General features: G+C 46.0%; 1 protein-coding gene across 1 annotated transcript in view; it reads right to left on the bottom strand.

Moving 5' to 3' along the window:
- Positions 1-25,253, bottom strand: part of LOC147706530 (alpha-2-macroglobulin-like protein 1) — a 316,256-nt gene that overhangs the window by 1,762 nt on the left and 289,241 nt on the right. Inside the window, exons 32-35 of the mRNA XM_086932996.1 lie at positions 17,453-17,543; positions 15,145-15,213; positions 10,524-10,626; positions 9,351-9,392 (exon numbers count right to left, since the gene is read on the bottom strand). Coding sequence (XP_086789122.1) covers positions 9,351-9,392; positions 10,524-10,626; positions 15,145-15,213; positions 17,453-17,543 — 305 coding nt within the window. The remainder of the gene's footprint in view (positions 1-9,350; positions 9,393-10,523; positions 10,627-15,144; positions 15,214-17,452; positions 17,544-25,253) is intronic.

Raw genomic sequence — 25,253 nt, 5'->3', positions numbered from 1 at the left:
CAGGGTTCTGTATTATGAAACCCGTGTCCTTAGTCAAAATTGGTCAACATGCTTCTGCGGTAAATTAGCAATTTCGCTCAGCATTCGTCAAAGACATCGCCGGTGAGGCATAAGTCGGCGTCGAAGCGGAGATCGAGGTCGCCGTCTAGAAGCTTGTCGACGTCAAGACATCCGGTGTCGGTTGCTGTGAGGACGACGTTGAGAGCAAGGTGTTCGACGTCGAGAGAGAGTGCGGTCGACGTCGAGAGGAAGAGTGAGGTCGACGTCGAGAGAGAAATTCAGATCGATGTCGAGAGATGAAGGTACAACATCGAGACCTGAGAAGAGAAAATGATCCAGGTCGCCGTCGAGACATGGTTCGACGTCGAGGCATGCCCCGGGCTCGAGGCTTGAGAAGGTCCGGTCGGCGTCGAGAAAATGTTCAACGTCGAGGTCTCCGCCACCTGTATCACGGTCGGACCTCTCATAGGTCTTTGTTGAGGTCTGAGTCGGCTTCGAGGGTATTGGATAACCCTCAAAGGCCTGCGTCACACGGCCTGCAATCACGGGCATCTGTGGACAGATCCAGTGGTCGGAGCCTCTCCGCACCATGATTCTTCAGTGGTGGCGCATTCTGACTATGTCAAGGAAGTCAGCATCAAGAGAAAGATGGTTGGTTCCCAGAGAGGTGCAGACTCCAGCTTCTGGACCTCCTCGTTCTATTTGGAGTTCTTCCTCATCTGCTTCTCCCTCTTCAATGGGAATACAGATTGTGCAGGTTTCCCCGGAGGGCTCTCCGGTGCGTAAAACACCACCTGTACGCATGTCTCCAAGATGGCTAGCGAGCATCCGTCATTGGAAGATGCAACCAAGGCCTGATCAAAGACCACTTGCTATGGAGGCCTCGAGACCACCGGCTGGTGGGTCTCCAAGGAGATCTAGATCTCCAGTTTGAAGGCATTCACGCTCTAGGGAGTGCAGTAGGCATCAGTCTACTACCCCTGAGAGAAGACATAGATCTCCTGTTTCTTCCTTGTAGGAAGGTGGATATCTGACTATAGTTCCCCCCAACTTTTTGCCTAGTGTTTATCTGGTTTCGACTTAGTTGGCCTGGGATCCTGCTATTCAGGGCCCGAGGCTATCTGCTCTCTCCTTAAAATGGACTCCATGTGCCTTAGATACATACCAGATTGGATATTGGGTCACCTTGTGAGCCCCTGTATAGTGTACCTTAGGTACCCAGGGCACAGGTGCACCCAAGGCCTTCCAGGGCTGCAGCATGTATTATGCCAGCCCTGGCTGGCCATACACATTGACACAACTGGCTGATCACTCAGCTGGGGCAAGGTTGTGTAATCACCCCTTGCTTAGGTATAGTATTCCTATACCTACCTATATATAGACACATAGTAACCTATAAGTCACTCCTATGGCAGGCCTTAACAATCCTGGAGGCAGAGTGCTTGGTTGTGTGTGAGATGGTGCTCTAGCATGAGCTGAGCCTGTCTGCAGCTTTCGGAACCATGGCCTTATAGCTGTTCTATGATATTGCCATACCATATACTCTTAAGTGCATTATAATCCTTGCGGTTAGATGCTAACTTTGGTTTGGCTTTATCCGAACATGTCGTGTAAGGTGTCATACGCTTTGGAATACTACCCCCTCGCCAACTCTGGCAACGGGGGTAGCATTCCACCCTTCTAGAGGGAGAAGACATGTTAAAACTACTGTACCCGGTTAAAGTTAACCAGAGCCCCAGCAACACAAAATGGATCCTGCTGCCACAGACACAAGTCTGACCTCCTGCTGCTGCGAGTCCTTCCAGTCAGGGAGGCCTGGACAATAGGTTTCCTGCCTGGGGAGGTGCGAGCTCCACCCCAGAAAGACTGTGTATTGGGACAGGGAGGGCTGAAAAGAAACAGACACTGCCTGAGGCACACTAGGTGCTTGATGCATACCCCAGTTCAAACCAGTTGCTGGGGCACTCCAGCCCCAGCTCTGGTGCGAAACTGAACAAAGGAGAGGGGGTGTAACCACCCCCCTTCCTGGTCCCACCCACAGGAGGGACCTAGAAACTAAACCAGCCCCCATTAGTTGTATAAAGGTAGGAGCTGACCCAGGAGATTTTAGATTAATCCTGGAATCGAACTGAAGACGAAACTCTGGACCCTTCGACATTCAACTGAAGCCTGAAGAATCTTCCTTGTGGCTAAGGAGTGACTACCCTGGGCAACCAGGAACTATCCAGCAACTCGACGGCTTGCTTTATCCCCATTCCCGCCGGAACTCGAGCACAGAGCCCGACAAGACACCGACTCCTGGACCCCTCTCACCCCACTGCACGACTCCAGCACAGCTGAGCCCGTGGAAGCAGGCATCTTGGAAAGCCTGCCAATTGCTAACAGCGCAGCTCCTGAGGTATCCTCAAAGCTGTGCACTGGGGACTGAGACACCCCGACACAGAGCTCCACCTGCACCGAAGACCAGCCCTCCACACTTCATGAGATCTGCGTGGGGCCCTTCTGCTTGTGTTCTGCTCGACGCGTTGTCCGGTTGCTGGCTCGTTTGCTTGTAACCCTGTGGCGACGATCCTTTTGAATATCCATCGCTGGTCTGGTTGCTCCAGACTGGCCCTTGCTTCCCTGCAAAGGTGAAGCACCCCAGACCCTCCTGGTCTGCACCAGAAGCCTTTTGTGTATCCTGCGTGGGTTGCCTTTGCTTAGGCTTGTTGGCTCCGATCTTGAAGTCGACCCCTCCATCTGCGAGAACCTTCGTGGGACAGCTCCTCTCCAGCACCTGGTCGTCCTCGACGCCTCCTGGTCCACGTGGCTGCAACGACAACCTTCATGACAGCACCTGATTGCTCCTCGATGACGTCTGGTTCCTGTCTGGTTCCTCCCAGGTTCCACCTGGTCACTGGCTAGTGACCTAGACTCTGTCCCCTCTGCTTTCAGGTCTTCATCCTCGATCCACCCTTGGATCCACCCGGACATCTTCCTCCTGGTCGCAGCAGCATCTTCTTCCAAGGCTCCGTAGGAAACAACGAGAAAACCCGACACTTTGACACCTATGCACCCGCAGCCCGTGGGTGAGTTAACGCGAGTACTTCGGTGCTCCTGTAGGGATGGACTATGCTAGTGTCCAGTTTTGTTAGTTGTGTAATCCTAGTTAGACCGGAAGTGTCCTAAATCTTCATTTACTTACCTTTTACGTTCCTATTGATTTTCTATTGACTCTCGCGTGAGAGTACTGACTCTGCACGCGCCACCTGTGGGCCTCCTACTCCTAACCTAAGGGTCAGATAGTGTAGCCCCAGTGATTCCCTACGCCTTCTCCTTTCCCGAGTCGTGGTTCTTATACCACTTACTTAGTATATGGTTTTACGCGCCCCCAGGGCCTAACTGTAAATTGTGCTATTTAAAGTATTTCTGAGTATAACTTGTTATGTGCTTTTGCCTGACAAAGAGTTCAGAGGAGTGTGTTAGTAAATAAATACATATATATTTTATATATATCCTGTGGGGTGTCCTTTCATTTGATATTCAAGGGGTTACATATGGTAAAACAGCTGGCTTTACACACCCTCAAGAGTCTTTTAGCCTAAGACTGTTCTGTCCACGCTACCTCTAGGATAGCTGGTCTATAAGGCTGACTTACAACCATCACCATATGGGTTGTTTGGACGGGTGCAAGGTGTTCACTAGAATAGTGAACATCATATACCAGGCCAACTTCTCACATTCCTCTCCAACAAGGTCTTCTTACAGAGACTATTCGCCCACGATCTCATCAACGCCACTCTCTAGGGTTTCGCCTGTGGGTGATTTAGGAACCTTCCATGAGGTATTGTATCATGGGGCTAGTAAATTCAACATTACTATGACAGTGCCTCAGGTGAAGTTGTCTGTCATATTTGAGACTTTACATCAGAAGTCCTCTGCTAGGCCTCTTCTTCCACTGGTGCCCGGTTTGTTAGAGCCGGCGATTAAGACATTCTTGACACCAGTGACAGTGGGATCAGGGCCCTCAAGAATTGCGAAAATATAAGGCACCTGATCAAGACCCCCTTTTCCTGCGCACAGATCCACCACCAGACTCTCTCATAGTGGCGGCAGCCAGGAAGGCCCATTCGGCTACGTCTGACTCATCTGCTCCACCGGAGAAAGACAGTAAAAATATGGATTCCTTGGGCTGAAGGATGTGTAACACAGCTGGTTCTGTCATGAGTGGCCAGTGCTGCTGCTTGCTGGGTCGCTATGATCACCTGTTATGGGACTCTATGGCGAGGTTTGCGGAGAAACTTCCAAAGGAAGATCAGAAAGATTTCCTGGAGATTGTGGAAGAAGGTGCATTGGTGGCAAATCAGAGTATAAGTGCGGCTGCGGATTCGGCGGATCTTGCAGCGCACGGTTATGCCCACGGCATATGCTCCAGAAGGTCGGCTTGGCTGCGTCTCACGGGACTTAAGCCAGATGCCCGAAGGAAAATAGTTAACCTTCCCTTCAACGGGTCGACATTATTTGGATCTCATGTGGATGATGAGATGGCCAAGATGAAGTCGGAGCTAGACACTCTGAAGGCAGTTGAACAGATTCATTCGAAAGGACAAGTTTCGAATGTTAGCCCTCCATCAAATATTCCCCCAGTTACATCAGGGGGACTGGACGGTTCCATCGACCTGAAGGATGCATATTTTCATGTTCCAATCTCCAAAAGGCATCGCAAATTTCTCAGGTTCCAAGTGTCTGTTCATCATTACCAGTATGCAGTACTTCCATTCGGGCTAAAGTCAGCTCCCCGAACGTTTTCCAAGTGTATGGCGGTGGTTGCTGCCTTCCTTCGGAAACAGAGAATTTTCATTTATCCCTACTTGACGACTGGCTCCTAAAAAGTTCGTCCCCATCTCTGTTGGAAGATCTGTTCATATGTCTTCATCTCATGCACAAGTTGGGATTCCAGGTCAATTTCAAAAAATCGATTATGAACCCGACTCAGCGAATCCACTACCTGCGGGCTCTTCTGGACACAGAAAGAGAAAACGTGTGTCCTTCAGAGGAGAGGTGGTTATCAATCAGGTCAAAGTGTCAACTTCTTCGTCAATCCACTTATCCGACAGTTCATCAAGTATCTTCTCTTCTGGGATCCATGGCATCGTGTATCTTCATAGTTGCCAACGCAAGATTGCACATGTGTCCTCTGCAACAGTGTCTAGAGGATCAGTGGAGACAGAGGACGGGGTGCTGGGAGGATCTAATTCTTCTTCATCAGTCCGCCAAGGACTCCATCAGATGGTGGGTGAAGAGATCACACTTTATGAGTAGTTCCGTTTCATCAAGATCCTCCTGTTCGAACTTTGATCACAGAGGCTTCACTTCAGGGTTGGGGTGCTCATATTGGCCCTCTGCAAGTACAAGGGCTATGGTCCGACTCCGAGAAGGGCTATCACATCAACCTGCTGGAGCTATGGGCTGTTCATCTAGCCCTCAAGTCCCTGTTTCCATTATTCCAGTCTCGGTCTCTCCAGGTGCAAACAGACAGTACAACTACAATGTATTATTTAAACATGCAGGGGAGTACCCGGTCCAGGACTCTGTGCATAGAAGCCCAGACCATCTGGAATTGGTTACTAGCGAAAGACTTGTCGATAACAGCTGTGCATCTGCTGGGAACCCTCAACTCACATGCGGATTTCCTAAGCAGAGACTTAGTCGAGGCTCACGATTGGGTTCTCAACGAGGAAGTCACAAACAGTATTTTCCAGGCATGGGGAACACCAGATATCGATCTGTTTGAAGACGCGGAAAACGCAAAATGCCCAATCTTCGCGTCCAGGTCTCCCGAGAACCGGTCTCAAGGGAATGCCCTTTTGATAGACTGGTGTCAGAACTTACTGTACGCTTTTCCACCGACCCCGTTGATACCAACAGTAATCAACAGGATGTACAAACCCAACTCCAGGATGATTCTGATTGCCCCCGAGTGGCTAAGCCAATGGTGGTTTCCAGATCTCCTTTAATTGTCGGAATTGCCTCACAGGAGATTGCCGTGTCGCCCGGATCTTCTGTCCAAGCAGAAGGGGAGAGTGTTCCACCCCAATCTGTTCTCCCTACGCCTGGCAGCAGGGCTCCTGAAGTCATCCAGTATGGGCACTTGCAGTTGAATCCTGACTGTATGCGCATCCTTAAGGAGGCAACACGGCCTTCTACAAGGAAATCCTCTGGATTTAAATGAAAACGATTTTATCTGTGGTGTGAGAGTAATGGTTTTGATCCTATCCATGGTCAGGAACAGGTGATTTTGCCTTAATTCTTACACTTAGCAAGATCTGGTCTTCAATTTATTTCTATTAAAGTCCACCTTGCTGCGATCACAGCCTACATAAAATCACCTACTCAGACCTCCTTTTTTCAGATGCCTGTATGAAGGATTTTCTGGAAGGTTTGAGAAAGGTGTATCCCCCAGTCAGGTCACCTTCTCCACCTTGGGAGCTTAATGTGGTGTTAAGTTAATGAGTGCTCCCTTTGAACCTATACATAAGAGTTCCTTGCAACACTTAACTTGGAAGGTAGCGTTCCTGGTAGCCATTACTTCTGCTCGTAGAGTGAGCGAGATCCAGGATGTGTTGCAAAGAACCATTTCATTCTAATAGAGTGGTACTCAGGACGCATCCTGCTTTTCTGCCCAAGGTAGTGTCAGATTTTCATATTTATCAGGCCATAACCTTGCCTACTTTTTTCCTCAAATCCTACCGGTCCTGCTGAAAGGGCTCTTCACTCCTTAGATCTGAAGAGGGTCCTTAAGTTTTACTTGGACAGAACAAAGACTTTGAGACAGTCAGACCGTTTGTTCATTAACTATGGTCCTATTAATACAGCCTCTAAGAGGTCCATTTCTAGATGGATTGTTTCTCGTATTCTTCTAGCTTATCAGTTGTCAAATAGGTCTTTTGTCAGGAAGACCAAAGGCGCATTCTACAAGAGGGAAAGCTTCCACCACTGCTCTCCTTAGAAATGTTTCTATGGCAGAAATCTGTAAGGCAGCTACTTGGCGTTCAGTACACACTTTTACTCGCTATTGTCTTGACTCAGACACACAGGCAGATACACAAGTTTGGCAAGTATCTCAGAAATTAATTTGCAAATTCTAGCTGAGATCTGGGTGTTAAAGCTTTTTTCTGTTCGCCCGCGTCGTGTGGGTATGAGCTTGCTACTCTATTCAGTGCTTATGACTATTAATGAGTATCCCCTGGAAGAGAAGGATTTGTTACTTACCTGTAATCCTAGTTCCATTCCAGGGGTATACTCATTAAAGTCATAAGCACCCTCCCGCCTTTTTTGAATATAGTAATATTGTATTTCTGAATGCAGATACCTGCTAAGTTTACTTTACCATACAAAAGAACTGACCTAACTGTCACCTGTGCTGCATGATGGGAACAGAGTTCCTCTGGAGGCCTTAAAGGCAAAGTGTTCAGATTCTCTGAGGCCTTAAAGGCGAGGTGTCAGTCTGATTTTCTGTACAGGGATAGTTTTTCTGTATGCAGCCTTCTAAGTCTAATTGCCTTTTATCTCTAATAAAAGAGAGAGGGACCCCAAGACCAAAGGGATAGGGTTCCACAATTGACACAAGTCAAAAAATAATTCCCTTTGGGAGAATTACCATAGACACACAGGTTCTTGCAGACGAACACATAGACTCACCAATATCAAGTAGTAACAAGGAAGCAATATAAACAATTAAAAAAAATATCAATATAAGTGAAAACACTCTAATAAAAGTAGATCTTAGACAATTTATTACCATACATTATATTTTGTTAAAAAATGGGAAACACATACAGGACGAAACAATATATAATAAATAAATTCAACATTCCAATAAAAAGGAGCTACGGGAAAAGGACTAAATTCAAACAAAACAGTTATTTTGAATTTTCCTTAATTTCTTATTCCAGTTTCGCTCCTTGAGCATCGACGCGTTTCGGTGGTATAGTTAGTATATGACCGCCTTCATCAGGACAATTGTAATAAATGTTTCCCAATGGTTCTCAGTCAATAAACATCACTCAATATATGATAAGGGGTGTTCTGCCTCCTTCTCACTTGCAGGAGATATTCGTCCAGCGAACTATCTTCTCAACGTATAAAAACAAAATCGTCTTGCTAAAATGACTTTGGAGGACACAGCGAGATCGTTTCAAGAACCTGTGTGTCTATGGTAATTCGCCCAAAGGGAATTATTTTTTGACTTGTGTAATTGCCTTTTATTACAAATTCTTTGATGAAAATTAAAGGTTGTTTGCTGATTATGGAATACTTTTTAGGCTCATGCCTGTTTATTGCATTGTTTATATAGTTTATTTTAATTCTGCAGAAAATATGTAATGATGGCTTTATGTGTATATTTTGTTTAGTACTATGTACTATTGTTATATATTTACACATATACACACACACACATATATATATATATATATGTATATATATTATGTGTTCCGGGTTCCCGCTCATGGACGGAGATTATTCAGTGCTTATGACTTTAATGAGTATACCCCTGGAAGATAACTAGGATTACAGGTAAGTAACTAATCCTACTGTGGTCCCTAGTGCGAGACCTGCTGTGAATGTACAGTGGAAGGAGGCTGACCATACAGTTACACTAGCAGGACATCTGATGCAGTTACACTGCCAGAGACCCGTTGTAAAGGTACTTTACCAAGAGAGCTGATGTACGTGACAGTGTCAAGAGACCAGGTGTAGAGATAGGAAACCGGTTTGGAACAGATACTGCCATTATATCTGCTGTAAAACTGCACTTACAGAGACCTCATGTAAATGTTCATTGCCAAGAAACGTGGGGGCATATTAGCAAGAATTTTGTTAAAATTATCGCAGTTTTAGCGGCAGGAAACTGCAGCTAAAACGGCGATAATGGGCTTGCTAATATGCTTTATAAAATGCTAATAGAAATCCAGGTTTGATGTGCAGGACATCTAACCTGGGCTTCTATTGGAATTTCATTGGGCATATTATCAAGCCCATTATCGCCGTTTTAGCTGCAGTTTTCTGCCGCTAAAGCGGCGATAATTTTATCGCCTGTCTTGATAATATGCCCCTTGGTGAACATGTGCAGAGCTAAAAGACTAGTGATTCTAATATACACTGCTGGGGGCTCAAGTATACATGCACTGTGCACAGTGAACTGCTGATGGGGACACTGGAGCAGGTACGGTAGGGAGAGATGGGGGCAGGGAAGGGAAAGAAGAACCAGGAGAGGGAGTGAGTAAAACAGAGTCAAGAGCAGGACCACTGGGGGGGCGTGTTTGCCAAGCTGCTGCAGAGAGGAGCCTGCTCTACACCAGTACACCTACCTGCACTGCAGGGGGCGTTGTACTCTGTTACTGCATTGTCACCTGCAAGGGAAGGAAAAACAATGGTCAGAACAGGCTCAATTAATGGCTGGTCTCATTTCTCAGGGAGAGGTAGATTTCTCAACACTGTCCTGCAAACACAACAAAATCAATTTACCCCCATTACAAACTAGGGGGGGATAACACAAAGCAGGTATTACACAGCAAAATGGGCCTGCTTCCCCTAAGGAAAGCTAGCGCCTAGTAAGTACAGATGCCCCGTGGTAAGTGGGAACGACTGCCTTATGGGAGGCATTATTTACTTGAAGGGCTCCCTGTCTGCTGGAAGTGGTCATTTCAAAGCATTCTTGGGGAGATATCTATTGTCTAACGCAGTGCGCAATTTCACAATGATGCTTTATAAAGACATAGGGAGACAGTTACAGGTTGGTAAAGCATAAGCACCTGCGTAAATCAGGGGTGCTTTTTCCAGGCCTAACCCATGGTTCCCCAACTATATAGCGACGGGGGAAGAGCTGTGTTTCGACAGCAGTAGCGGAGCTAGCTCCACTATCGGAAACAGCCTTCTCCCACAGGGTTTTCACGTCGTGGTAACAGGCTGCCATGTTTTAAGTGGGGTGGGTTAAGGATCACTAAATCTGCCTGCTTGGGTCAGCCATGAAGGGCAGGTCAGGAATCTAAAACATGGCCGTCCCTGGCAGAGAATTCATTCAAAGGCCTTGCATGAAGGGAGAAATATCTTGTCCATCAGAATAACTGATTTTAATTTCTGAAGTATCGGCTCCCTTTTGGAGTTCAATCTTTAAAAACAATAACTGTTGCAGGCAGGCGTGGACCTGATACTCCGCATCTTCCGAGAAAGGAGTGAAGCTCACATGGTCTACTATTTAAAAGAATGTAGATCCAGGCTTAGCAGAAGTGACTTCAACCACTCTTTGACTCACGCCTGACCCTTTCTCCCAACCTCAGTCATGCAGCTGCCTCCTGTTTGCTACTGACGGGCTATGAGGAGTAAAAGGTCTTGAAAGTACAAAGAACAAACATTGGTTTACATATCATTTACTTTCTGTTCTTACTGCTGCCTTCATGAACCCTAAGACCAAGGTACCAAGAACTGTGACCAGGACAGCAGCTCCTACCATTGGCTTTCGCTCATTGATCACGAGGTCTCACCTTTCTCGTAGTAGTCGTAGACCATCACCGTGGCTGGCTTCATGTCCTTAACCTCATTGTCCTGCTCCAGTGAGAAGCTAAACTGATGAGGGGTCTTGTCAAGCTAACAGATAAAACACACAAAAAATGTAAGGAACACGTTTACCACAGAAAACCTGCAAGATATTTAATGGCTACATAGATCCACCCGCACCAACAATTGGGAAAATAAAAGTATTCAGACACCGCTGGTCAACAAGGGAAGGGTATTTATTAGGCGCATAAGTCGTAGGCATTTTAGCTTGACCTTAGGAGATTCAAATTATATGAGGTGGAAAAAACACCTAATAGACCTGTGGATTAAAATTACTTTTAACGCTTTCTCCCTGTAATCAGGAGTCACAGGCTACACTCCGGACTCGTCTTTATAAGCAAAGGCTACTTCTCACAGTATCCACCACAGGATGCACCTCACAATGTTTCCCTTGACAACAAGTCTCCCATGTAGCAGTAAAATTGAAGATGGGCCATTGTGCTAAATCTTGAGGAGACTGAGTCCCCCAGAACTTCATAGCCTCCTGAATTCTAGTATTAAGGCAAACACTCATGATGATGACACTATCTTAAGTCTATACACACTGGACTCATGGCCTGACTGAGTTTGTTAGATAAGTAAGTGCAAAATCTGGAAGAGCGCCCACTGGTGATGTTTACTCCCATCTTCCTGGTGGTTTCAAAGTCTATTAGTAGAGTCTCTGCAACATTTCGCATGGTCTACAGAAATCAGATGATTTCCCATTGCCTTCAAACTCTAAATCAGGCTGCCAATCAATCCATAATGTCACTGAAATAGTTAATGAGAATGGGAAATGGATTCTGGGAGATGTAAAGAATGTTGATACAGTGTAGGTCCTCTATTTTTATTTATTTATTTTCAGGCTTGTATAGCGCTGGCGTCGACTCCCATAGGAGTATCTCCGCGCTTTTGACATCTGCCACATTGCGTTCAGGAGAACGTTAGCTGTCTAGAAACTGAAAAGGAGTGTCTTTAGCATTTTCCTGAAAGGAAGGTATTCAGTACATAGCCTCAGGGTGTTGGGGAGACTGTTCCAGAGGGACGGGCCTGCTATTGAGAGGGCTTTGCTGCCCTGTCTTGCCTTCTTTGCTCTGGGTACTTCTAGAAGGCCCTGTTTGCTCGAGCGAAGTGAGCGGGAGGGTTTATAGGGGACAAATTTGGTGGCCAGATATGCAGGACCCATACCATTAAGACTTTTATGTATGGTACAGCATACCTTAAATTTAGCCCTCTGTCTGATAGGTAGCCAATGGAGTTTTTCCAGTAGGGGCTTAGAAGGTGAACGGGGGGGCGCATTTAGGACCAGACGGGCAGCCGTGTTCTGGACTACCTGTAGTCTTGTCAGGACTCCCTCATTGGCAGATAGCAGCAGGCCGTTACAATAGTCTAGACGACTCATGACTAGGGCTTGTACCAGTGTCATTCTACTGGCATCTGGCAGGAGGGGGAAGATTTTACGTAGCATGCCGATTATGTGGAAGCAGGATCCCACCACCTGGTTGGCATGTTGCTTGAGGGACAGTTCCTGGTCCAGCCGGACCCCCAGGTTCTTAACAGTTGGTTTCGGTTCCGGTACTGGGCCAAGGTCTTGTGGCCACCAGTCCGGAGTCCAGAGTCGTCTTGCCCCCCCAAACAACATGACTTCCGTCTATCCAACATTGCATTGTAAAAAGTTGGAAGACATCCAGTGTGCCACTGCTTTCATTCCCAGGGAGAAGGAGTTCCTAACCTCGGGAGTCAAGGTTTTGAAGGGAAAGAGGAGTTGAGTATCATCCGCATAGGATATTGGAACAAATCCATATGCTCTTAAGATGTTAGCCAGGGGTGCCACATATATGTTAAAAAGAGTTGTGCTCAACCATGAGCCCTGTGGCACCCCCTTGGTGATCTCAACTTCCTCTGACCGAAAACTGCCCATGGTTACTTGTTGGGTCCGTTTGGTTAGGAAACTTCTTATCCATTCAAGGGCTTCATTTTTCAGGCCGATGTTCTCTAGACTGGCCATGAGGATGGAGTGAGATACGGTGTCAAATGCCGCAGACAGATCTAGTAGTACCAGGATGACGGAGAAACCCCTGTCCTGGTACATATGCAGATCGTCTGCGACTGACATTAGGGCGGTCTCCATACTATGTTTGGGCCTGAAGCCGGATTGTGATGGGTCCAGTACTCCTGCAGATTCAATGTATCTCGACAGGTGTTTGTTCACGTGTTTTTCTGTGATTTTGCCCAGGAAGGGGAGCAAGGATATTGGTCTGAGATTGCTAAGCTCATTCCAGGGAATGGTGGTATTTTTCCTGAGAGGTTTGACCAATGCCTTTTTCCATCCAAGAGGGACTGGCCCCGTGCTAAGTGAGAGATTTATTAGTCTCTGGATGGTAGGTCCTAGATCTTTAGCTAGAGTGGGCATAATACGTGCAGGAATAGTGTCTGTGGGGGAGCCACTCTTTATCTGGGACGTGAGTGCCAATAATTCCTCAATCTGAATAGGGGGAAATACAGAGAGGGAGTTCTCAGGAGGGAGTGGATTACCAGGGTTTATCGTGGGGTCATTTGTGGTTATGAACGCCGAGTTGGAGAGTAGGATTTTATCATATATGGCATCGATTTTTGGGTAAAGAAGTGGGAGATGTCGTCACACAGTTGTTGTGAGGCCACTTCCGGACTTTCACAGGCTGTAGGCTTAGTAAAGGTCAGTAAGATCTGATATAGAGTCTTGGAATTATTGCCGGCCGCCAAAAGCTGTGAAGCTATATGGTTTTTCCGTGCTGAGCGAATGTCTTTGTGGTATGCTCTCAAAGATTGTTTATAGGTATGTTTATCGCTATCTAGGCGAGAGGCCCTCCATTTCTTTTCTAGCTTCCGTGTAGCTTGTTTGGATAGTCTGAGATTTTCCGAAAACCATATCTCCTGTTTAGGAGCGGGTTTTGGTTTAAAGGTTCTTAATGGAATGGTCTTGTCTATTGTGTGAAGCAGCATCTCTTCATATTCCTGTAGGGCTTTATCTATGTTCTCGCTTCCATTCAATTTGGGCTTTCCGAGCGCTTTGCAAAAATTTTCTTGGGTTAATCTGTGCCAGGGTCTTCTTTTGCTAGGTAAGATGAGGTGTTTTTGGGCATGTGGGGTAGGGGGGGGGGGGTGGAGAATTCTATAACATAGTGATCTGTCCAATTTACTTGGTACGGGAGGGAGCATTCAATTTGTAGAGAGTTAGTAAAGATTAGGTCCAACGTATGTCCTGCCATATGGGTGGGCCCGTTGTTGACCTGTCTTAGGCCCAGTGAGCTAAGATCACTGATGAAAGTTTTAGTTTCAGAATTGTTTTCTACCTCACTGTGAATATTGAAATCCCCTAAGAGGAGGAAGTCTGAGTTATCATATACATGAGGTGCTAAAGCTTCCATTAATGTTACAGAGGTGTTATTACATGGACCAGGGGGGCGATATATTAGCGCTCCCTTCCTGCTAGAGTTAGTGGAAAATTGAAGGTTAAAAATCATAAGTTCTAGTTCAGGGGTGCATATTTCGTCCAGAATTTTAACATTGATTTCCTCCTTGTGGACTATCGCTATCCCTCCTCCGATTTTCAAGGGGCGGTCCACCCTGGCTATTTTGTAGCCTGTTGGGATTCCCAGTGTTATAACGGGAATTAGGTGAGGTTTGAGCCAGGTTTCCGTTAGGAAGCATAGGTCTGGTTCCCTACTGGAGATCAGATCCCATACTTCGACGGCATGTTTTGACAGTGACCTGATATTACAAAGCAGGTTTTTATTGTTGAGGGCGCTTTTACTAGTGGTCTTAATCTTGGTGGTGGTAGATTCATCAGATAGAGACCTTATTTCCGAGTGGTAGTTCTGAAGGCAAGGTTTGGTGGAATATGTCATACTCGTGAGGGTTTCAAATTGAGTTTTACAGTGGCGGCAGGAGAATGGACCTTCAATATTGTCCTTCATCCTGCTGGGACATTCACTGGCAGTATGGTGAAATATATTCAATAGTACCTGTGCAGTGTATCTTAATCGGTGTACCGGATGATTCGCCATGGCTACCTCTCATGTAAACCCTCCTGTTCAGTGTTCCTATAATGTCAAGGCCTTTTAGATTTAGGGCCGATTAACAAAGGTAAACTTAGACCAAAAGTCTAAGTTTATAATTTTCTGTATTCACAAAGGTAAGGCAGGAGTCCACACTCGGGCAGAGTTTACGCACCTGGGGCAGAATCTCCACCCAAGTGCGGAAATTTCTCTCAGCACCCAGAGTGGAATCTCCGCACTCGGGGGGAAATATCACTCAGGCAGATCTCCACCCCGGGGGCGGAGATTCCATCCCGAGTGCGGGCGTCAAGATACTAATCTAAGCTGTTTTGCTTTTTATGTGAATGATCATAATATGATCGAATAAATTGCTACAACTACTACTACTCACAACTTACTTTTGTGAATACTGAAAAGTAGTTAAGATAGACTTTTGGTCTAAACGTAGACCAAAACACAAACTTTACCGTTGTGTATAAGGCACTCAATGTCCAACTGTATATAATAAATAGAAGAAAAGTGCAGCTCTCACCTGATCCAGGTAGATGGTGACTTGATCTGGTGTGATTTCCACTTTCTTAACATCCTTCTTGTCCTTCAGCTGCGAACAAAAAAGCACAGTTGAGTGTATGCATCCCAGGGTCCTTGAGCCCCTCCTATTACTATGCAGCTTTTTCACCCACCTGTTTATGTGCACGTCACTACTCCAGGGTGCTGCCACTCTTTCACACTCAATGCTTCCATGCATCCGTAACCTTTGTGGCTATGCTTTTTGTCTCCCCCTCCCCCCTGTTACTTGCTCTCTCGTGTCTTGCTGTCATCTTTCTCTGTCCCATTATGTCTCACTTCGTGTATCTGTCACTGACTAAATGCGTCTTATATCAATCTGAGACTCTATCCTCTCTCTTTGCTTTCAACACAAACTTACCCATACCCATCTCTTCCTTTATCAGGAACTAATGTGACATCATACTTTAAATATTGTTTTGGCTCATACACATATAGCGGCCAAATATGAATAATCGTGATACATGTGTAAATTCTCCAACAACTTCAAAATATTACTATAGTTATCAGAATGTTTTGGAAATATACTAAGAAAATCATTGGTGAGAGGGATTCACAATATCTAAGATACTCATGATCAGATCTGGGAATGAAGATTCAGCAATCGTAGCTGGAGTTCTCACTTTGGGCCTCATGTACAAGAAAGCAGCGCCGCACCGCAGGCTTTTTGGCTGCACCACACTGCGGCACTTTCAAAGCAGAGGGATATGACGGATCCCTCTGCTCTTCCCCAGTGCTGGCACACAATTAGCTGCCATGCGCCGACGCAGGCACCCTTGCTTGCACCATGGTGCAAGGATGCCTGCATCACGGGGATGATTGTTTATGTGCAGGAAGTTGTCCCTTCTGCACATAAACACTCTGAAATGGCGTTTTTCAACTTCAATGTGTGCCTCATTAGCACACATGAACTTGTAAAACTTATTTTTGTTAAATGATTGCTTATGTGCAGGAAGAACACCAACCTGGAAATAATCATAAGAGGTGATTTACTTGTTCTATTTGTGCTGCAGAATGCAGCATGCATAGAAAGAGGAAAAAAGAACCTTGTTGCGCCTCTCTACCCCTCTCCTGGGAAGTCAGTCTGAAAATGTGTCAGGTTCCATGGTGTTGTGTGGGCCGTATTTACAAGGACAGGAAAAGCCACGAAGCTTGGCTTTTCATGTCTTTATAAATATGGGGCAGCAAAATGCGCTGCTGGTGCATCACAACAAGTGCACTTTTACCCCACAGCAGAATATAATCACACATTGGTATGCAAGCGTCTCCGTGAACGGTAAGGATTCAGTTGGTTCTAGACCAAACTTTCATTAACAAATATCATCTCTTTGTCTTCTACCCTTAGCAGATCCCACAGCTAGTGCTTGAAGAAGTGAAATGATGAAAGATTGCATATAGAAAGCATGTGGAAGGGGGACAACCATTTCTAATTCCACTTGTGATGGAAATAGGTAGAGAAGAGGGAATATTTATAGATATTACCACCCAAGTGCATAGATCTACAGAGCTTATACTTTTTAGGAATACATTAACAAACTATCGCTGACCAAAGGAAGGCCCTTAAACCTAATTTCTTTTGGTGCCAAATATTTTTAAATTGTTTTGGGAAAAACACCGACCACTTTTGCACCAAATAAATCAGTTGAGAAAGAAAATAATTACGAATTTTAATGGAAACTGTTACATTTGGGAACACTGCTGCCAATCTCTATGTCTCTCCCCCCCCCCCCCCCCCCCCCCCATGCAGTAAATCTGCATGAAATTCAGGTGCATGATGTTGGGAAATATTGTAATGGCTGGCCAAGCAAATTTAGTTTTTCTGGAAAATCCGCAACATATTGCATTCATGTGTTAAGGTCAGTGACATGAAAGTGGCATTATATGTGGTGTGGCCTTGCAAGGAACAGGTTGGAAAGGAAGTGAAATCTCTCATGTTTCATGGTGTGTAGAGTAGATGTGTCCACATGATAAAAATAAGAACAAAGCTACAAAATAAAATGTGAGAAATGTGCCCATGAACATTTCGGTATCATAATTTTCCACTAGGTGAAAAGCCTGCATGATTACTTTGTGCTCCTTGGAGAACTCCAGGAAATCTACCACGGTCATATTTTCAGAATTACTCCCGAGTATTTTTGTGAATGTTGTGACAGTCAGAAATGTGCTCCATTCAGGAAAGGAAATCCAGAGGAAATAGTAAATTTGCGACTCAGATTCCGGGAGGAACATCCCACCACTACCTTTCACCTTGAGCCGTAATTGCCCCATCTCACCTCTCGCACAGAGCTCTTCACAGGAATAAACCCGGACACCATGTCCACCACGATGAGGGCCATGTTCGAAGTCTCCCGGGTTCCGATGTAGCTGTGGAAGCAGAAAGAGGAGTGAGACATTTGTAATGCCATCCTGTTTGGACTCAATCATGGGTCAAGAGTAGACCAGATTAAAATGGTCCTCAAAAATCAAATCTCCCCCACCCTTGCACAATGCAAATATTGGATGAAGGTCTAAGGGGGTTTGGAGCAACACCGACAATCCAACATCTGGCCACTCACAGTAGAGGATTTGTTATGTTATTATAATGTGTATATATACACAAGGGGTATTACATTTACTTTGGAGGAGTCTGCTCTAAATTAACATTGAGTGATTTGTAACTTTGTGTGTGACACAAGAGAGCTAAAGAAAAGGTGCTTTTGCCTCAGTGTACACTTTTGACTACCTCGGAGTGTATCACCTAGACCTAATGGGTGAACACTATATTTAAATATAACACTTTAGGGTATTGGCAACGTAGAGTTGTTTTCAGTATTGTTTGGTATGTATATATTTTATGTTTTTCTGTATGGTTTTGTGCAATTTATTTGTTTGAAGATCGGCCCCACCGTGTATGTGTGCCTTAAATCTACTTGGGTAAAAAAATCTTTTAAGTACTGAAAACTGGAGCTAGGGTAATGAAATGTTCCCTATGTTAAAATAAAAATTGAATATTAATCCGCCCATACCAATCGTTTTTGTACATGATTATCATAATTTGTATAGCGCACTAATACTTATGGGTGTCTAGGCGCTTCCGGTTCAGCATACTGTGTAAGGAAAAACTAGTTTCTAAAAAGCCATGTCTTGAGTAGTTTCCTAAACTCAAGGAGGGAGGAAATCATCCTAAGATAAAGTGGAAGGGAGTTCTATTCCTTGATGGTATTGTAACTGAAACTCCTCCCACCCCAGTTCGTCCTTTAAAATCTAGAGGTGGGCATCAAGTTGGCATTGGCCGAAGATGACGGTCATCCAGGATAATTTAATTAGTGCTGTTGATTTCAATACAACATTTAAATCTTTTGACAATGACACTAATACAATCCTTGAAACTGAAGATGAGGCCTAGGGTGTTCCATCATTAACTACCCCCAATAAAAAGCTGGACAGATGCAGCGCACCAGCTATTGACACTCACACTAGCATTGGGGCTGAGGGCCTGTGATGGGTGCACCCCCTTTGCTTCTACTGTCCTTTACACGTTTAATAGTCCAGGTGCCTTTAGCAGGATCGACTATGTACTGATTGCTCTTCTCCTCTGGAACTTTGGTATAGACAAGAAAGTCATACCTGGGGTAGATATCGATCATAATGCCCTGCACTGCACATTTAATATACAGCTGCGGCCCGTGCAGGTAAGAGCAGTTAAATGAATCAATTTCCCTCATCATCGTCCGTAAAAATCCCGACCCCCCCCCTCCGGCGCTCCACCCCCTCACTGCACGGACCGCGGCCGATAATATATTCAGGCACTTTGTAAGCATTCCCTTTCACATATAGTGAATTTTCTCCCTTCTAATACCGGGCGTAGAGTGAATGGCTCATTGTTGCCGCTAAGCCCGTTTTAATAGCTAAAACGAATAGGGCCTTGAATAACGCTCTTACGCATCTTACCAGCTCCATTTGCTCACAACACGCTAACTATGATACCCTTGATCTTTATCTTTCTGATCCAAACAACTGTTCCGCCTATATGAACATGCGAAGCAACTTAATTGTAAAAGAGATGGCCACCACTCTAGTTAGAAAGCGGCTGCGATTGTTCCTGTGCATAAAAAGGTCCTAAGGGATTCCCCCCATTAATTTGAGTCCTATTAGTCTAATTGTTGAGACCAAATGATCTTTTGCGGACAGATATTGTATGATCTCGACCACTGGATAGAGGAACACAGTGCTTTGTCGAATCTCCAAGAGGGCTTCAAAAGCCAGGTTAGCACAGTGGATCAGATTTATTACCATCTACTGGATAACTGTTCTACTTGAAAAGTCACACGTATACCTGGTGTTTGTGGGCTTCAAATCTTCGTTCGACCTAGCCCCCCCCATTCTAAACTATGGGAGACGCTGAAGAAAAATAAGATCCTGTTAAATTTTTGGGCTATATTTATTAATCAGGATACGTAAGCCCAAGTCAGCTGGGGGTGAACTGACAGGTTTATGTCCATAAAGGTGTCTGCGAGGGAAGCATTTTTGTGCCCACATTGTTTTCTTTACTGTTTTCAGATGACCCTTTACTTATATCTAAGACACCATCAGGCCTATAAATCTTGACAGATAGATTCCTGTCTTTCCGCAATGACCGTGGTTTGGTGATCAATCACCAAAAAACGAAATTCACCTCCACAAGCCCTAAGTTGCCCATTTTGCCTCAGAGACAAAGTTACTCGTCAATGAGGAGACGCAGTACAGTTGCTCCCTCCACCATATCCCTAAGCCACAACCAAAACACTTGTGAAAGTTAAATGGTCTCTCTAATACTATAGGGGCATGATGTCTACAGATTTTTAGGTCAGGAGAAATGTATCTACATATAGAGGATTTGTATAGCCTTGTGATAGCTATGGCTTGATGTGTTCATTTCAAATAGCTGTTGTCCAAATGGCAAGGCCAAGATATATCTTTGAAAAATGTTAAACTCATGTAATTGAACTCAATTACCTTATCCAAAGGTTTTCCCTCTAACATTGTGGAACCTATATAAGACCGATATGGGCTAATGGTCATGAATCACATCTCGCACTGCGACCCACCCGTCCACGATAACTTACCCCCTATCATTTATTTATTTATTTATTTATTTTAACGATTTGTACAGCGCATGGTGACCCGAGGGCATCCCCGCGCTAAAATCTTGAAGGCGAACCTGAGGGCAGACAGGGGGGAAATTTTTATTTAGGGAACAGTATCGTTTTCAATTTCTTCCTGAACCGCAGGTGATTGGATTCCAGTCGGAGGGTACGGGGGAGGGCGTTCCATCTCGTGGAGGCATTGATCGAGAAGCGGCGGCCACCTGAGCGTGTCTTCCTATGCCTAGGGACGTTGGCCAGATTCTCATTTTCCGAGCGGAGGGACCTGGAGACTTTGTAAGGGGTAACCAGGTTTCTTAAGATGTTTGGGCCGGAACCGTTAAGCAGCTTATGTGCAGTGCAGAGGGTCTTGAAATCGACCCTTTGGCGGATAGGAAGCCAGTGGAGGTCCTGGATTGCATGCCTGGCTGATGTTCTAGAGGGGAGATTCCAGAGTAGCCGGGCGGCTGCGTTCTGCGTTCGCTGGAGTTTGGCGAGGGTCGATTCTGGTGCTCCGAGGTATATCATGTTACAGTAGTCCAGCCTTGCAAGTACCAGGCCCTGAACTAGGAGTTTCCTGGATAGTGGCGGGAGAAGTGGAAGGATCTTCCTGATGGAGCGCATAAGGCCAAAGCATGTCCCTGCTGTCTTGGTGGCTTGAGTCTTCAGTGATAGCTCGGGCTCTAGCCAGACACCTAGGGTTTTGATTTCCTGTTTCGGGGTGGGAATTTCTCCGAAAACGTCTGGCCAGACCGAGGGAGGGATGGTGGACCACTGCTTGCCCAGAAGCATGACCTCAGTCTTGGACCCATTTAATTTGAGTGCTGACTCGCACATCCAGGTGTGTATGTTTTTAAGGCAGTTTTGGAGATTGTCCGGGTGTTTGTCCAACTGGGAAAGTGAGACGACTAGTTGGGTGTCGTCGGCGTAGCTAACTATTTTAATCCCAAAGGGGGTGACAACGTCTTCAAGGGGGGCCATGTAGACATTAAATAAGGTTGGACTTAATGAGGACCCCTGGGGGACTCCGCTCGTGAGGGGGAGGGTGGCAGAGTGGAATTCGCCATCCCACACCTGGTACGATCGCCCTCAGAGGAAGGACTCTATCCACTTGAGCGCTGAGTTTGCAATCCCTGCAGCAGCTAGCCGATGGAGAAGGACACGATGGTTGACTGTGTCGAAGGCTGCGCTTAGGTCCAGGAGGATCACTGCCACTGATCCTCCTGAATCCAGGATGCATCTCGCCTCCTCGATGACAGCGAGGAGGGCGGAGTCCGTGCCATGACCTGGACGGAAACCCGTCTGGGACTGCCGTAAGATGTTATTGGCTTCCAGGTAACGTGACAATTGGCCATTGACCAGTTTCTCAGCCATCTTACTGGTACCAGGGAGGAGAGAGATAGGTCTGTAGTTCGCCATGTCGGCAGGGTCAAGCTGGGGTTTTTTAAGGAGTGCCTTGACAATTGCACATTTCCAGCTAGGGGGGACCGAGCCTTGGGAGAGTGATGTATTTATGAGCTCTGTGATTATGGGTACTACGACTGGGGCAATAGTTTTGAGGAATCTGATCGGGACGGGGTCTAACGGGGATCCACTTTTCATTTTGGTTAAGGTGGATTCTACCTCGTCTCTAGTTACTGCTTTGAAGGAGGTGAGCTGAGGGAGCGTGCTATTTACTGCGTAATTAGAGAAACCCTCGTCATTCGAGTTGTTGGGTAGACTGGGAGGGGGCAGAGATGTTAAGATGCGGTCGATTTTGGCGTTGAAATAGTTGGCCAGCTCATTACTTCTGTCCACAGGCGTAGTGTTAGATGAGGGTGGGACAGATTTTTTCAGTAGCTCTTTAACGATGAGATAAGATTCCCTTGCCGAATTAGTAGCGTTTTTAATCCTGGTATCATAGTGAGAGGCTTTGGCGATTTTTAGGGAACCTTTGTATAGTCTCACCGTTTGTTGATACTCCACTTTACTTGTGTGCTGCCAGTCTTTTCTCCATGTCCGTTCAGCTTTTTTACATTGTTTGCGAAGGACCCGGAGTTCCGGAGTATACTATGGAGCGGATCCTAGTTTATGGTTCTTATTTTCCCGAGTTTTTATTGGGAGAATGGAGTCAAGGGAGGTGGTGATCCAGGTTCTGAATTTACTGTCCGCGGTGGTCGGGTCTTCCGAGGGAGTCGGGATCGATAAATTCAGTGTTTTGGTCCAATCATCAGGGGATAGTTTGGCCCATGCTCTATCTTTAATGTAGGTGGTGGGTTTGTGGAGTTTCTTGGCTACTCCTGGAATGCGGAAAGGGACCATGAAATGGTCCGTCCATGGTAGGGGAAGGGACTTAGTGACTTGAAGAGTGGTGTCATTCGTAAATACTGGATCAAGCAGATGGCCTTTAGTGTGCGTGGCACCAGAGTTAGCTAGGTAGAGGCCAAATGTTGCCAGTTCTCCAATCAATTCAGCCGCTCCTGTATCTGTGGGGTCATCGAAATGGATATTAAGATCCCCTATTATGGAGAAGTTGGGGGTGGAGTGGGCTTGCGATGCGATAGTCTCAAGGAGCGCTCTCGCGAAAGAGCTCATATTGCCGGGGGGGGGCGGTAGATTAGGAGTCCCACAAGCGTGTGGGTTGGACCTATGTGGATGGAAAATTGGAAGCTTTCAGAGTCCGTGATCTGGGCGTCGTGGATTCTGCAGGTAAGGTGGTCCCGGTAGATGATCGCCAGGCCTCCTCCTCTACCCAAAGGGCGGGGCTGGGATTGAACCAGAAAACCTGGGGGGGTAGCCAGGATGACGTCTGAGTCCGAGTGGTTTGTAATCCATGTTTCTGAGAGGAACAGGATATCAAGCTCATGATCCTCAATGAGATGGTTGATAAGCAACGCATGTCTGGGGAGAGAGCGGCAATTCAGGGTGGCTAATTTGAGAGCTGTGGGCAAAGTAAGTCGGCAAGGGAGCTTGAGCTGGACAGGGCGGCAGCGAGTACATGTATTGTATGGGCCTTCCGGATCATAGATATTGTTACATATAGTATCAATAGGGGGTCTAAGACTAAGGAGGTCGCGGCGTGAATAGCTTACCCCAAGGGCTGTCTGGTCCGGCAGGGGTTCTGGCCCTAGGCCCGGCTGGGCGCGGAGAAGTTCACTTTCTCTGTGCATGAATTTGTAGGGAAGGTGTACTGCAGCTATGAGGTCAGGTTTCCAGATAAAAAAGTTTTTGTTGGATAATTTTCCAACAGAAATTCTTTTGTTCAATAGTTTTCCACTAAAACGTTTTATGCTGTAAAATTCATCTGCTAAAAGTAAGTTTTGCTGGGTTGTTTATTGACAAAATCCTGGCAGCGCTCTGTTATGCCCCACTCTGTTTTTTTAAATTTTCCAAATATTTAGAAGTAGGCCCACTTTCACATTAGAATCCATCAGATTCATCTTCTCTGTGGCTTATTTAATCCACATTTATGATTAATATTTCCTAACCATCAAAGAATCATTGTGCTGTGGACACATGGAGGAGTGGATCCAAGTGGATCCCTTGGTGGCAATAGTGAGCGGGAACCCAAACACTACACGAGTATGGTTGAATCTCCTACTACACTGAAAAGATGTTTACTTGTGGCAAAGAAATTTATTTTTGTAATACAATGCTGTTTGATTACTGTGTTACCGTTAAGTAATGATTATTCTCCAGTATTAGGGGTGTCTGTCATAGATTCACATGCCTGAATCATTCCCCGTCGTCGGAGTTGGAGTCCCACTGTACATAAAAAAGCAATAATATGCCATAAATATGTAGTAAATACTAATAAAAATAAACCAGGAAGTAAAGTAGCCCATGCTACAGTAGGAATAGCTTCCACATCTATGACTATCCAAGTCATTTTGTATAGTCCAAACTACAGCCAATCAGGCGCCAGCACCCACCAGAATGTTCTCCCCAGAAGCTCAGGCTCTCAGATTTTCTACCGCACGTCGTGTGAAGGGAGTCTCCCTGAGCTCTGCTCAGTTCTTTCAACTTTTCTTCCTTTTGGATCATCTCATCAAGTATGTCTTCAAAGAAGTCTCTGTTCAGAGCCTGTGAATCTTGTGGTAAGCTCCGGCTTTTTAAAGAGGACCCACACAAGAAATGTATTTATTGCCTCTACCCAGATCATCAAGTCAAGGATTGTAAGATCTGCAGAACCTTTCCTCAAAAGACTCTCAGGGACAGAGAGGGTCGGTTGCTTTTGTGGCTACAAAGGCTTAAGGATTCTGATAATCCTGTGTCTGAGGTTGGCAGTATTGCCTCGGGTTCCTCTGCAGTGTCTAAAAAGAGACCTGCGTCTGAGGTTTTGCCATCTCCTGGGGCTAAGGTTGCTAAGAAACATCAACCTTCTAAAGGTTCTGATAAGCTTCCTCTTCCAAGGTTGCCCCCTCAGACAAGGACTTAGAGGTTTCTTCTATACCTCAAAAACGGTCCACCAAGAGTGTGCCTCAGAAAGCTGACAAGATTTCACCTCAGGAATCTTCTTGCTCGTCGACGACGCCTTCTTCTGTTTATTCGTCGACGAAGACCTCCGTCGACGTATCATCCACGTCGACGATGACCTTCTCATCTCCTAAGCCGTCGATGATTATGACGACGACAGCTTCTTCCCCTACCATGGTCTATGTAACGGTAAGACGAATTTCGTTGACGACGACTAACGTTGACACGTCGTCGTCGTCTACTCTGAAGGCTCTGCCGTCGACGAAGATGTCATCTACGGCTTCCTCGGCGAGCTCCATTCCGCAGACGAAGTTGCCACCGTCGACGAAGACGTCGACGAAGGTAGTACCGTCGACGACTATCGTCCTGTCGACGAAGCCCGATCCGTCGGGGAAGTCCATTCCGTCGACGAAGCCCGATCCGTCGACGAAGTCCGATCCGTCGACGAAGTCCGATCCGTCGACGAAGACCATTCCGTTGACGAAGTCTATTCCGTCGGCGAAGACCATCCCGTCGA

This window comes from Lissotriton vulgaris, chromosome 7, assembly GCF_964263255.1.
Source record: "Lissotriton vulgaris chromosome 7, aLisVul1.2, whole genome shotgun sequence".
In the NCBI taxonomy this organism is placed as follows: domain Eukaryota; kingdom Metazoa; phylum Chordata; class Amphibia; order Caudata; family Salamandridae; genus Lissotriton; species Lissotriton vulgaris.
The sequence above is the reverse complement of the archived record's forward strand: the minus strand, read 5'-3'. Positions and strand labels throughout refer to the sequence as shown.